The sequence below is a fragment of the Pygoscelis adeliae genome, unplaced genomic scaffold (genome assembly GCF_000699105.1).
Source record: "Pygoscelis adeliae isolate BGI_AS28 unplaced genomic scaffold, ASM69910v1 Scaffold59, whole genome shotgun sequence".
Lineage (NCBI taxonomy): Eukaryota > Metazoa > Chordata > Aves > Sphenisciformes > Spheniscidae > Pygoscelis > Pygoscelis adeliae.
The window spans coordinates 362,945-378,164 of NW_008825565.1; the positions used below are offsets into that span (position 1 = coordinate 362,945).

At 39.5% G+C, this 15,220-nt stretch overlaps 1 protein-coding gene across 4 annotated transcripts in view; it reads left to right on the top strand.

Moving 5' to 3' along the window:
- YIPF7 (Yip1 domain family, member 7) overlaps positions 1–15,220 on the top strand; it is a 30,377-nt gene that overhangs the window by 1,648 nt on the left and 13,509 nt on the right. For 2 of the 4 annotated variants that reach the window (XR_663961.1, XR_663962.1), the window contains exons 2-5: positions 654–770; positions 1,777–1,943; positions 3,642–3,787; positions 8,922–9,103. Coding sequence is in view for 2 of the 4 variants with exons in the window: in XM_009332430.1 (XP_009330705.1) it covers positions 654–770; positions 1,777–1,943; positions 3,642–3,787; positions 8,922–9,103; positions 13,178–13,340 (775 nt within the window). In the remaining 2 variants the exon portion in view is untranslated. Of the gene's footprint in view, positions 1–653; positions 771–1,776; positions 1,944–3,641; positions 3,788–8,921; positions 9,104–11,932; positions 12,013–13,177; positions 14,070–15,220 lie in introns of those variants that run through there. The other 2 variants (XM_009332430.1, XM_009332432.1) reach the window with 2 other exon arrangements.

The following is a 15,220-nucleotide window of genomic DNA, read 5'->3' on the forward strand; positions in this document are numbered from 1 at the left end:
AAAGAAGTGTTTGAATGTGTTTTCTTTACTCTCCAATCATTCAGTATGCTGTGCTTTTCAAAGTCATGTAGCTAACCAGTGAGAACCTTTATCTGGTACTCCTAATATGCCAGCTACAGTGTCCTTAAACAGAAATCACAAATTCTGTGAATATATTTGTATTTGTCTATTGTTTTATGATAGTAATATATAATATTGCAAAACATAAATAGCTGAAAATAGTAATTATTTTTGAAACCCAAAAGACTTCTTAAAAACATTAATTTCTAAGCATTCAGACATGGACACAGTTGTTTTTTTTAAAGTAGGAAAATGGATTGTTTAAAACAACAGTTTACTTGATATATATTTTCTTTCAAAATGACTTACATTATTTTTGGTAACACTAACAAGGCAGGAAGTCTTGTATACCACTTGTAAATTAATATACAGTAATTAACAGTAACAGAAGATTAATTTCTCTTGTTATGATGAAAGTAATGAGTCCATTTTTGTCAATTCCAAATTATCATGAGTTTCTACAGAAAGATTCTCTTGAGTTTGTGGCTTTTGAGGTTTACCATTTTCATTTCAGTTTAGGACAGTTCAAAGTATAGAAATTGGCTTTTTCCAAAGGCTATTTTATTGATATTTACAATCATTTTTCCAACCAGAATGTCAAATTTTGAGCAGTTTCACTTCGACTTTTACCAGTCCAATTATACCATAGATGACCAGGAAGAAGGTTACAACAGTTATGGATCTAATGAAAACCTCTGTGGAAACAGAAAGTAAGTATGCTACCAAAAAAAAAAAAAAAAAGAGAAAAAAGGCAATCTCAAAGCTCAAATGAAATTAATGACAAAAACCAGCAGGCAGTTGCCAAAAAAGGATTGCATAATCAATACAGTGGAAGTTTTAGTGGAGAAATACAAGCCATAGCAGTAGAAAGACAGGAAGAAGCTTATTCTTTCATTTTTTTCTTATATTTTTTAAACCTATTGGTGACTTCTGCCCATGGAAGAGGGGCACTGAGGGAAAGAAGTTCTGAGAGTTTCCCCTTAAGGAGATTTTGACACGACTGCGGTAGGAGGCTGGCTATTGCTGCAGCTTCCCTGTTCAGCAGCTGATGGATCCTGCTGGCTTTGGGGCTTGCAGGAGCAGGAAAGAGCTTCAAGAGATCATCTAGACTTTCCCCAAGGCAGAATTACTTATAATTAAACTTTTCTTTATAAAGGATTGGGTTTCGTGCTACTTTTATACGTACAGATGTTACATGTTGTTTACCTAATTGTAAAATTGAGTGACTGAGCTTCATGTGGATTTTAGGGCACATGTTCCTAGAAATTCTTTAAGCTCCTTCTCATATTCAAGGAAAAAAAAAGAAATCTAAATATATGGCTCTTTCATTAGCAGTATGGACATATCCGAGGAATGTCACCAGGCTGCTTGGTGGAAAAGTCAGCAGTGCCTAAATTTGTGGGTGCCCTCACAGCTCCTAAATTCCCTTTCCCGTCACTCCCAGCCTGGGGGCCTGCGCTGTGCCATTGCCCGAGCTGGATGGGCACAGAAGTGGGTGCAATGGGCTGCAGTGAAGGGAAGGGAAGGGAAGCAAAGCCATGGTCAGCAGCTCAGCATTCACTACACACGGCGGATACTGTGCCCAGAAAATTTCCAGGTTCCCCACATTGAAAATAGGTGAAAATTTAAACCGTGGTACATGATGAGCAGCTCTAAGCTGTTGTGAAGTTGCTCATTGCAGTTACTTGTTTTGCTGTGATGTGCTTCTTGTCCCAGGAGCCAGACGGGAGAGCAACCTCCAGCCAGTGGTTTTGCCCCATCGGAAATGCTTCTGTCCTCTCAGAGTTACACGGGTCAGATTTTGCAGCCAACGTACAGTCCCAACACTCTCTCTTATCTTAGTTACACTGACGGATTTGATGAGGAACCTCCTTTGCTAGAAGGTAAAAATAAAACCACGGATGATGTGCGTGGTTCCTGGGGGTGCCTTTTGCTTTTCTTTGCCAGCTAGTGGCAGTCACTAGAAAAACTGCAGCAGAGCTGCCAAACCTGGCTGTGCCAGCTTCAGCCAACAGCCCCTGGCCCCCAAATCTACATTTGCTTGATTTTGCCATGGATTCATTCAGCCTTATGGCATATGTAGCATATACTTTACTACCACTAGATGACAGCATAACAATAAGTTTTGCATTCACATTTCCAAATATTCTTTCCCACTCTGTGTTTATCCTGCATACGTATTGGAACATCTATAACTAATAAATACTGATAATAACCCTTTTTGCATATCTAGTAATAAATTTAATAGTTTGAAGATGCTAAATAGGTTGTTTCAGTGGGAAAGAAATTGAGAAAGCTGCTTTCAGCTTCAATTAGTTGATCATTTAACTACACGAACAATATCATTCTTTATGATGATTGAATCATCCTAATACTACTGGCTGATTTTGTAGTTTACAAAATACTTGTGCTACATTAAAAAAAATCAAAGAATTTGTTTGTGATTATTTCAGCATAATGTAAAAAGAACATATTCCGCCTGCTTTTGCATACTGGAAGGCAAGTGGATTTTTCACTACTTAAAAGATACTCCTACTGCCTTAAAAACAGCAAGATCACTCTATTTGATATAGATAACTGCTAGATCTTTACCTCTCAGACCTCCAAGCATTTAACTCCACAGGCAGCCCACCCTGTGAAAAGGATGTTGAAATACAACTGCTTCTGATCCTCAGGGCTCCAGAGATGTTCATATCTGTGTGCCAAATAAATCTGACCAAAGACACACAATTTAATACAGAACAACTTTATACAATGTTTTGGCTCAGCTCAAGGTAGTGGATCGGTGGACTAAGGTAAAGACTTGGCTTTCCAAACAGGTCTAACACATTGTCAGTCTCAGTAATTCTGGCACCCAGTTCTGAACCTAACTTTTCCCTTGCTGGAGCATCTCGGGGAAGATGATTACTCTTGCAAGCTGAAGTGTTTCTGCAGAAGTTACAAGAGAAATCTTTGCCCCAGTAAAGTTAATGGCAGAATTCCCGTTGACTTTAATGGGGAAGAATTTTGTTCTGTTTCTAGGGGTCCTCAGTAATTACTTTTTAAATGCAAAAAAAAGCTTATAAAGCACTGCACAAAGTAGTAGTAACTTGCCTTGAAGGGAAGAATGTCATTTTTAAGTGCCTCTGGCAGTTCAGGCTTAAGACACATCTCTTGTCAGATTTGCCAGAATTAAAGCATATATCTCTGTCCTTGGTATTCTACAGTATCTTGAATTCTGCAGTTACTGCTAATTAGCATATTTTTCAACATCTAAGTTAGTGTGGCATTAGATATATGTGTTTTAAGTATAGGAAAAACAAATATTAACTCAAAAATGCTGAGGGCATTTTTTGGTTCACTGCCTAAAATTGGATTTAATAAATTAATATTCCAATTTAGAATCAGAGCTGACTCTCAAATGTACTGTGTATGTAGCAGGGACAGCATGTTCCTACTACAGAATACATCATCCTACAATATTATCTTCATTAAAGCGATTAATTTGTTTGCTTGTTTTGGGTTTTGTGGTAGCTAATGGGTTTCTGTAAAAGTGTTGTTTTCTTGTGAGCAATTAACAGTCCTGTAATTTCTCGTTGCAGAACTTGGGATCAATTTTGAGCATATATGGCAAAAAACATTAACAGTTCTAAATCCAATGAAGCCTGCGGATGGCAGCATTATGAATGAGACAGACCTTACCGGACCTATGGTTTTCTGTTTGGCCCTTGGAGCAACATTGCTGCTGGTAGGACGTGGCAGATATCTTGAGAGATTTCTTTTCTAACAAGTTAATGCCGAGGTGATAATGCATGCGAAGTTGCAGAAGATGTAGCATCGGCATAAAATGAGTCCTTTGCTGCCATTTGTTCTGAGATATGTATTAAAAAGTCTCCTTGCTTTGAAAGTACCTGCATAAAGTTTTAATGTAATATAGATATGATACTGGTGAAGTGATGTATTAATTCCAGTGGAAATAAAAGACCACACCATTTTTTGCGGTGGGATTTAATATGAGCAAAGGACAGATCTGTGCTGTGTATTTCCTGGGGAGGCTCTGCACCCAAAGCATGGCAGTGTGCCCTAAGTAAGGACCTAACAAGGAGGTTCTAAAAGAGGGAATAAAAAGCATGGCAGACCAGCCCAGTTTTTCTGACAGTCTTTCTACTGTTTTGAAATTGTCTTCTCTCAATGTTACTTTGGGGAGTGCAAAGCTATAAAAAAAATTATCTTTATGTAACTAAAATAATTTGAAAAAGAAAGTGGAAACAGCCTCTTCCCTCCTGCCTCAGATTTGCAATACCTTCCTATAAATTTTGCTAGTGCTTTCTTAGTTTATATTCTTTTTCTACATCATCTGCTAAACAAAATATGGTAGCCTGTGTTTAACCTCCTTCCTCTTTATAAATATAGCTTTCCTATAGGAGGAAAGTTGAACAGGGATTGTACACTACTCCTAAATTCATCTATTTATCACTGACAACAGGGGCTTTCCAGTGCTGCTGAAGTACAGCTCTGATTGTCGGCAGCAATTTATCAGACAGGGATAAGGTAGGACCATTCTGGGAAGGGCTTTACTGCTCTCGCAACTGAGGTGAGAGAAACGGGGCTCTAATTCTCCATTTCCTCTGTGATAAATAGTGCTGAATCAGAAGACTCTTGCAAGTTCTTACTCAATTTGTCAGTGCAGTACCTCGAATGTGCAAACTGCAATATAAATGGCAAGTATTATTATTAATGTCCCTATAAAAATAAAAATCCTTTAAAAGGGTGGAAGCAGCAGGAGGAAAGGGAATAAAAGGAAAAGAAAGTGGGAAGCTAGAGAAGACAGGCTATTTTCCACCTAGAGAAGTAAAGGTATGAGGGGAATAAAAGGAGAAAGTGTTGAAATTATTATAATCAGGAAAATGGCAGGAAAGCTGAAAGAAAAAAAGAATAAAAAAAGTGCATGCTGTTGATTTTGGTCTCTGGATAGCCAATAATTATAATGAATATTAAACTACTATTATTGAAATAAAGTACTTTAATTACCATATTTATTCTAGGATATTAAGCGTTTTAAGTATCATTAGAGAAACAACTCTTTTCAGTGCTCCAGTTTTAGGTCAGCAGAACCCCTCTGATACAATCTAGCGTTTTTGTGCCACAACTTCACAGCAATAGGTCTATGGGATTTCCATGGGCCATCTTATAAATTCAGGCAGCTCATTTTGTCTCAGATGCATTTGAATACTAAAGTGGCTCTTCAGCTGTGTAAGCTATGATATCCTTCTGTACTTGAATAATTCTCTTCTAATAGCACCAGGAACATAATTTGGTTGAGAGCTTGTTTCCAAAAATAATTTATAAATTTTATTTAGTTTCAGCTTTTTAACTATGGAAAAATATGCAAAGATATTCTTCAAATGGTAGCAGTTCTTTCAGAGCATAGAGAAAAAGAGGAAAGGATTGTTAGCCTGGCAGCAGGACTTGATCTTCCTCATACTGGCATAAAACAGGGCAGCTCCATTGCAGATAGAGAAACAACAGCAGTGCGAAAGTTAGCAGAAGCCCGAGTCTCAGCTGCTTTGCATTTTACATAGTCATTCGTACGAAATCAGACTTCCCCATCCACTTAAACTAAGGATAGTAGTACCCACTCTAGGCAGATGCAAACAAGTGCACAAAGTCTGACTTTCTTCTAACCTTGTTCCTTCCGCAGGACAAATTTAGCTCTTTCCATTCATCAAAGCCTGCCAGACTAATCAAGCCTGATTCTGGTTTTGCTTACATCACTGTGAATTGAGAGTATTCCCGTGTGTGTGAGTCAATATATTTACATATGTTAAGAAAGACTAGAATTGGAACCAACATGTTCAGCTGGTTTTTTTTTCTCTCCCATTCTCCTGCACCACAAACCAAACATCTCACCAAGTGGAAATTTCAGTTAGCTGCTACTGCCAGTGCTCCCTTCACCTCTGTCTCAGTAATTTCTTAATATTAAACTAAGATGCTAAATAGTGCTGTGTGGAATAATTAAATACACTGAAACAAACAGTCTAAAAGCTTGTAGTTGTTGTTGCATCTGTTTGAGACAGAGCTTTTCTTAGTTGGTCTATAGTAAAGGCTGCCCCAAACTGTTGCGGATGTTAAACTTACTTACTACAAATCTTTAATGACTGAAATTGTAATTGATAATAATCTGAGCTAGTACTGCTCTCCCACACTATCTCTAGCAATCATTAATTTTATTTGGTGAAGCAATTTTTCCTTATTATTTTATACCAGAAGTATGCAAATGCCAGCAAAGGACTCTGTACCTAAATAGGAAGACTTTCTTATGCTGTTAGTTCAGGAATAGAGTATTTCTTTACAGTGGAATGCACTGGCGGGGGAAAGGCCAACACTCGGGATGTTGTGAGGATATAGGCAACCTGGCTGTACCTGACCTAACCTTGAGGACTGGAACCAGAGGAGAGCTCAGCAATGAGCCAGGTCAAGCTGAAAGCAGGATAACGGTGCTGATGTAGAGACAGGTCTTACTAACTGAGGCTGCCTTTCTCATAAGCATGCACTGCTCTCCAACTGGAGCTGGTGAGCTGTCAGAGTCTGCAACATTAGGACTTTCAGGTTGTGTCATCTCTAGATTAGGCTCTCTCCACTCTCTCTCCACAGCTCAAATACAACTGGCATCCAGTGATCAGTTTCCACCCAAATGGATACAGGAGGCAGAGAAGCAGGGTCCTCAAAGACAGTTGGTTTCCCCCAGGTTTTATTAAAATGTATGGATGAGTAAAGTAGGAGATCTCAATCCTCCCTAACCATCATGGAAGAGATACTTGTAAATATTGCAAACCATGAAAAAAGCTTCATCAATATTTCCACTGTATCCATCACAAGAGAATCCAACCATAAGCTAAAACATTATTAGGAAACTGGGACCCTCTATTAGTTTTCATTCTCATGTGGTTTATCATATGCAATATATAATGTGGTCAATATATAGATGTGTGTATGCATAAACACACCTGTGTTTTAAGTATGTATATCATAGAATCATAGAATCGTAGAATAGTTTGGGTTGGAAGGGACCTTTAAAGGTCATCTAGTCCAACCCCCCTGCTGTGGGCAGGGACATCTTCAACTAGATCAGGTTGCTCAGAGCCCCCTCCAACCTGACCTTGAAGGTTTCCAGGGATGGGGCATCCACCACCTCTCTGGGCAACCTGTGCCAGTGTTTCACCACCCCCAGCGTAAAAAAATTCTTCCTTCTAGCTAGTCTAAATCTACCCTCTTTTAGTTTAAAAACATTCCCCCTTGTCCTGTCGCAACAGGCCCTGCTCAACAGTTTGCCGCCATCTTTTTTATAAGCCCCCTTGAAGTACTGATAGGCTGCAATAAGGTCTCCCCGAAGCCTTCTCTTCTCTAGGCTGAACAACCCCAACTCTCTCAGCCTTTCTTCAGAGGAGAGGTGTTCCATCCCTCTGATCATTTTCATGGCCCTCTTCTGGACCCGCTCCAACGGGTCCGTGTCTTTCTTCTGCTGAGGTCTCCAGAGCTGGACGCCGTACTGCAGGTGGGGCCTCAGCAGAGCAGAGTAGAGGGGCAGAATCACTTCCCTCGACCTGCTGGCCACGCTTCTTTTGATGCAGCCCAGGATAGGACTGGCCTTCTGGGCTGCGAGTCCAGAAGTAGTAGTTTTGGATATACACCAGTCCCCAGGGTGACCATTATTGCAGATATAAAGTGGGTGCTCTTTTAGACAATTAAAAGGTATGGAAAAATAAAGTATTTTGAGCTTTCTCCTTCACAGATGCACGTTATCTTTACGATACAAAGTTTCAACACAAAGCAAACAAAACCATCTTCATCCCAACCACTGTTTATTTCTGATGTACAAATGTTTATTTCTGACGTACAGATGTGAAAATGACAGTATTGCATAGCCGACATTCAGTATTTCATTTGTTAGAAGCTTGAATAGAGAGAAACAATATTTAACAGTCTTTTGTGAGTGTTCATTTTTGGGAGTGAACAATGGCCTCACGCCTGGAGGTGATCCTTCAAAATGATTGCAGGAGATGAAGAAATCGGTGGTGCTGTGGCCACTGTTGCCTGTTGTACTAGCTTTGTGTATAAATTAGAAAACATTAGGCTCCAGGCTGTCAGGCTGGTACCTTTCACAGGCACTAAATTCACACAAAGGAATAAAACCTGGAAGAAAAAAACACCCGGGGAATTTTTCATTCGTTGGAACAAAAAAAGAACACAAGCTGACAGTAACTACTAAGCTTTATGTTAAAATGAACATGCTGTATTGATCTAACCACAGAGATGTGTCTTTCTCATGATAATCAAGGGGAAGAATGGACACATTCACCCTGAAAACCAGCATACTTTCAGCAAAATTTTACTTATTTTTTGCAGGCCTGCTTAAAGCTGGAGGTTTGTAGTAAAATGTGAAGCATAGCAAGTAAGTGGGGTCATAATTTTACTTAGGACACTTTTCCACAGCCCCATGCACACCTATTGGAAAGATTTTTCCTGACACTAAAATGTGCTTTCCATAATTTCTTCTCAGTTTGTTACCAGTTAGACCTTCCCAAGTCTCCCCAACCAATTCTCGTCCTGTTCAGAGCCCAATGACAATAAGACTAGGAATCAGCCTTATAACTTGAAATTAGCGACAAGCACGTTCTCACAATTGTACCTTGGAATTTTTTGATGCAAAAATCACCCAAAAGTATCAGCTGTGGTTTACAATTGAACTGATGTAGGTGAAGCGGAGAGAGAGTGTCAACAAGAAAAAGTAACAAACCTAGTGCTTGCCTTCTGTCTTCTCCCACCACTTTGCAATCACTTGCTCACTTCTGACGCTTCATGCTTACTCATATTTATTCCAGGCAGGAAAAGTTCATTTCGGCTATGTGTATGGCCTGAGTGCCATTGGGTGCCTTGCTATGCATGCCCTCCTGAACCTGATGAGCATCCCAGGAGTCTCGCACGGCTGCGTTGCAAGTGTCTTGGGCTATTGCCTGCTGCCCATGGTGATCTTGTCCTCTTCTGCAGTTGTCTTCTCGCTACAGTAAGTACCAGTCCGTGGCAACAGGAATCATATGGAGGACAGTAAGTCAGAAGGCAGCTGTTATGCAAAACATTTTGTAAATGGTTATGTAGTGAATTTTGGCTTCCAAAACTGTGAGGAAAAATACTATTTTGTTTGTGTATGTAGGTGGATATGGGCAAAACTGGACTGTTTTTGAGAGGGGTGATATATATTCATTTTAATATGGGTCCTTAATTCCAGTGTTTCCCACTTGGAGTGAGAGTGCCTTTGATTTTTGCAGCAGCCTCGGATGTGATTTTTGTTTTGCAGAGCCAACAGTGGCCAAACTCAGCTATCAATTTGAAAAGTGACTGCCGGACTTTGGTTTTATATAGCTGGTTCTCCTGTTCCTTTTTTGTTCATAGTATCAGGCTCCCATCCTTATGCTTCCTTTCCTTCTGTAGACCGGCTTCTGTGTGACAGAGTGAAATAAGCAACCCTTAATGATTTGGAGCATTAGAACAAGTGTTTAAGATGTAGTGGTGTCGTACACTTGGAGGTATAGATGTGGTGTAATTGCAAACCTGAAAATAACTGAAAACGTTGAAAAAACAAATGTGTGGTGGCATATATATCTGTGCGTGTGTGGGGGGGTGTTCAGTAATATGCCTATGAATAGGAAACTTGTCTGCAAGCCTCTCCTTCCTCCTCATTCGGTAAGCCTTTTGAGATGGAGACTGTGTTTACCTCCCTGTTCACATACAGCAAAGTACAAGGAAGCTCCAGGTCTTGCCTGAAAGCCTTGAGCAGTACTTTTATCCCTCGTTAACACGTTATTAATAATGGTTCCCCTCCGTAGTCTTTGTTGTTCACTCTCATTTTTAACTCTCCAATCTGCAATGTACGGGACTTGGCAGCTGATGAATAAGAAAGTGCCCCTGTTTGTTTTCTTTGGAAAAGCAGCGATTTTATATGTGTATATATTATTTTTTAAGGAAATTATATAGTGGAATGAAGATTTTGGCACAATCCTTGTTGCGTGTTTCTGTGGAGCTATGATGGGTTAACCTGACCATATTCCATGTATTAAACTGTTTCTGAGCTGTCCTTGATGAGATGAACAGTAGTGACACTGAAGAAGTCATTTATTCTCTGTTCTCCTACACTTCCCATATTTTCTTGATTAGCCTGTTTAATAATCCACCCTAATAAAAGGTGCAGATACATAATCGTAGGACAGATGGGGCGAACTCCAAACCAGCTGTTACAACTGTGCCAGGGTACTGTTGTCTGTACAAGGAATCCCCAAGCACACGCTGCACATTTGTAAAATGCTGCGAATTTACAGAAAGCACATCTTTTGAAAATCTAGAAATACTATACTGTGATAGCCTTTACAAAATTAAACCATTATTTCTGAAATGAATTGATAATGTTAAGTGCCTATCTACAGGATTCTGCAGCCCTTTCTCATTCACTGTATGAAACTGCTTGAACACAGCAAGTACCAAGGTTAACTACTATGAACACGCTATGAAATTAAGTGGCAACTTTTAAATCCAACATACATTTCATTATTTTTAATTTAAAAAAGTATTTAAAATGGCAAAGGAAAGAGGGCAATACATTCATGATTTTTTAAAATATTTGTAAAAATGTTATTTCTGTCTATTTCAAAGTGTAAAGAACTAACTTCAATGTTTGTTTTCACAGAAAATATACCTAAGGTAATGCACACATCTATTGCAAAGATACATACTAATCCAACAATTTTCGATTTTCATTATTAGCTGTTTCACTGTAACTGAATAAAGCATAATATGGAATGTTTTGGGCACTGAACAGTACCAAAGAGAAAACCAGTTCTCTTATGCAAACGTGCATGGAACCAGATTTGTTCGTGCCCATCTATGCTGATATCACGTCTGAGCCCAAGTTGATTAGGTCTCCTTTTGGGGAGAGACTTCAGCAGACTTTTGTCCTGGAAAAAAACACAATTCTTTACTATCAAATCCCTGAACAGAGTGGTTAAGCCATGTCCTTGACTGAACAGTGAAGGAAATGAGAGTAAGAGTGGAGAAAGGAATTCTTAGACCCAACTGATGCAAAGGACCCATTTGGTGACTGCATCTGCAGGTTGTGAGAGAGAGGAGTGGAGAGGGTCCACTGATGTCTGTCCCCCCGGCTCAGTCTCATGCCAGTACACCCCCAGTCCTCTTGGTCACTGTGAGCATGACATCTGCCTTTTGCCCCTCTCCTGTGCTTGAGGATTTGGCCCTCATGGACATGCCAGACAGAAGCTCTCTGCTAAAGCTAAACCATTCCTTTTGGCAGTAACATGCTGTTAGATCAAGGACTGAATTTATAAGTGCACAGAAGTATCTCTTGGATCCAATACGATTTTATGTTACCTTTCCATCCTGCTCACTGCCAGTCGTGGAGCAAACCATGAGAGGCCATTGGACTTCAGTGCAAGGCAGAACAGCCACAGCTCTAAATTGTACTGCCTTGTGATAGCCCCCTAAAGAGTCATTATGCTAGCTGAGAATTGTCATCGCACAGTATGTTCCTGTTACGTCCCATCCCTCTGCCAGCATGGGTACCTGCTCAAAGAGCCATCCATACCAGCTCTGAATTTCTGGCTAGCTGTTCAAGTGAGCATCTTAGCATCTCCGCTTGGAGCAGAGGCCAAGAGCTTGGTTCACAGAGCCCAGTGTAATTTCCCTGAATGCCACTGTATAGGTTTAAAGAACACTTAAGCTGAGGATATTAAACCACATAGTCTTTAATGTTTTCTTTTTAACGGGTTGAAGTCGCAATGAGGTGCTGAGTCACCTTAAAATCAATTCTCTCCTTCCTCCCTCAAAGTCCCAAGAGCTGACAACACCAAGTGCCTTACTGGCCTGGGGACTGGACTGCCAAGAAATGAACTATTTTATGTGATGTGATTGCATTAAATAAACTAAGTCAATTAAATAAGGAGAGCTTAGTGGAGATTATTTCTGATAAATGGACCTAAGTAAGTATATGTAGTCTGTTTCTCACTTCTGGTTCTGTTTTGCTGATACTTTGGACAAGTGGGGCACCAGGAAGTCCTTTAGCAAGTGGCAGAGGTTCATTCATTCTCCATGTCCTTGAGACTGACACAGTGAAAGTGTGTGATGTAGCCAACCTCATTATGTACTTCAGCAGCGTATTACGCGCATGATCTCATGCATTTTACAGAAGGAGGCTGCAAATACAGAGTGCAAATAAAGCATATGTGAAACATTATTTATTGGCAAGATTTTGTTCCTACAAGGTTTAATAGTGAGCTCTCCATAATATGCAGGAATATTTCAGTGGGGTTTTGACCATAGTCCCATAATCATCAGTTCTCCAGGCCACCCTGCGCCTGAGAGATGGCAGAATGTAACTCCAGAAGGGCCCAGCTGTAACCAAGGGGCAGTGTGGAAAGCCACCGTCCTTTCAGTGTGCAGAGAAGGATGCCAGGATATTTTTCCTCAGTGGTTCTTTTCCCAGCCCTTACTTTCTACTCAGTGTGCACCCTTTTTTAAAAGACCAGTTGAGCTTTCTTCTGGGAGGCAGTCAACACCTTTCTGCATGGTCAGCTGCAGTGTAATTCTTTAAGAGCCTCACTGAGAGTCCAAGGCACACTTAAAACCTGTGCCATGTGTTACAAAAATGCAGCCTCTCCAGGTCATCAGGCTGCCTGATGGAAGATTAGGTCTGTAGTGTCATTTTAGATCCTAACAACTTCTACAGGATGATTTTGGCTGCAATAGGATCTTTGCTAGCTTTAAAATTAAACTTCAGCTGCTGCCTCTGCTGGAGCCCCGAAGATTTTTTTTGAAATGCACTTGTCCTTTTAGCAGTACTACTGATGAAGCTACTGCTTTTATCCATGATGAAGAAACTACCTTTTGTTTCCTGTTACTATTTTAATTTGTTTCTCAGGCTTGACTTTCATTATGTCAGTCAGTCCTTGGTTCTTCCAGTGGCTGTTACCTTATCAATAACAAGTTGCTAGACGTGAACTTGAGTTTGAGAAGATTTAATGCTACACTTACTAACGCGTGGATTCTGTCGTGTTTCCTTTGTTTTTTCTCCTAGGGGAATCCTGGGAACTTTGTTAGCTCTGCTTATTATTGGATGGTGCAGTTTGTCAGCCTCCAAAATTTTTACCTCTGCATTGGCTATGGAAGGACAGCAGCTTCTCATTGCCTACCCGTGTGCTTTACTCTATGGACTTTTTGCACTTCTAACAGTTTTCTGAGATGTATTTTCTGTTAGCCTTATTACAGTCTGTTTATGGTTGTTGGAGGGGCAAGGGGTTATTTACTTATTTTTAGATTGCCTAGAGTTGCATTATGTTCCATTACCAAAATTAGATTATATGACTTACCTTTTATTTGCCTAATGGCTGATAATGAAATAAAAAATCAAGCTAACAGGTATATGACTGCAATAATGGTGTTTTGAAAGTCTTACAGCTTTACGAAAAACATTTGTATTGAGAAGGTAGTAAAAGTGAAAAAATTTGAAATAAATGATAATTTAAAAAAAAAATTCTGAGTGTTAATATATAATACATATACTAGAGAGTAACTGGAAAGCAATAATGTAAATATTTAATAGACCTAGTAAATCAAGTGAAAATACAAATTTATTTGTTTCAAAAAAACCCAGCTTGCCATCTTACATGATTACTAATTAATACCCAGAATTTATGTGTGGGGGTTTGGGTTTTTTTTAACAGAAGAGTGAGTGGCCCTGCTTTGTGATGTTGAAGAATTGTCCAAGAACAGGTTGCTACAACAGAGGGAGGGAACTAGGAATGTCATCTTGTTTGGCTTGTTGTTTTTTTAAGAGGTGTTGCTGTCCAAAACACTATTGTACTGTTTGTAATGTACAGTAATGTTATATTTTAAAATTGCCACTAAACCACCGCCTGCTGTCACTGCAGAAAAGCACCACACAAAGCAAAGGCAACTCCTAAAAATGTCTCCTGAAAGGCAGAACTGTATTTGAGCAAGCAAAATAATTTTATCTGCCCCCAAAAAAATCTATTTGCTGCTTTTAGTTTTACAGGAACCTAACATTTTTATAATAGCAATGAAGCACAGAATGCACAAGATGATGTTTCAAAATATAACATTAGAAGTATCAAGCCATCAAGAGGAAATGGAGATATGCGTGCAGTCATAGCAAGAGCAAAATCCAGTAGGCAGTGGTAGAGAAAATGAATGTAGCTGTAGACAGGGCTATGGAAAAGAAATAGATTAAATATAGGAAAATGTGAAGGAAATAAATGGCAACAGATTATTTCATCAGTGTTTTAGGGTGTCTTCCTTCTCAATGAATATTTTTATGGTCTTGGTTATCCTCCAATTTATTCATTATTTTAAACTCTTCAGTGAAATGTCTACAAAATATTTCTCTCTCTAGGCAGAGGACCACTGATTCTGTGACAAAGCGTCCTGATACTGCAAGCACTTATGCAGAAGCTTAGCATGACAAAACTGCTCAAGAATATGTAAAATTAATTGTCTTCCTAATCCTTTTCAGGTCAGAGGTAAATTAGATCATCAGTTTGTCCTCAAGCTAGTGATTCTGTTTCTGAATTGAAAGAGCCTTTGGTAAAAATACTTCCCATTGCTGGCGTATTTGTTTTTTTAAGAACTCTTGTGCAAAACATTCTGGAATTCATCTTCCTGAACTGCAGTGGAACTAGTTCAGACTAGGGGTCATAAGAAGTAGACAAAAGGTAATGCGTACTTAGCCAATTCCTTAAAAAATCACAACTGATTTATGGAAAAATACTTGCGTTTATCCATTTCTTTGTTGCAAGGCTAGGAACACAGGCACAGAGAGGCAAAGTTGGAGGCATGACCCTGGAGCAACTTGTGGCTATAACTAGGCAGGATCTAGTTGCGTATAAGTGGGAAGTGTGTGAATTTGGAAGATCAGCATTTGCAAGCGTGACAGATTTGGCCCTGCTGTATCAGGGAGTAAATTTGCCACTAATGAGGCACAGATAAACATGTCAAGTGACTCCAGGGTGTGGTTATAAAATCAGGCAGTTTGATTTACCATGCAATAATGGCATTCTTTTGTCTGAATAGAGAAAGATTCATATGGTTGCACTTCTTCTGA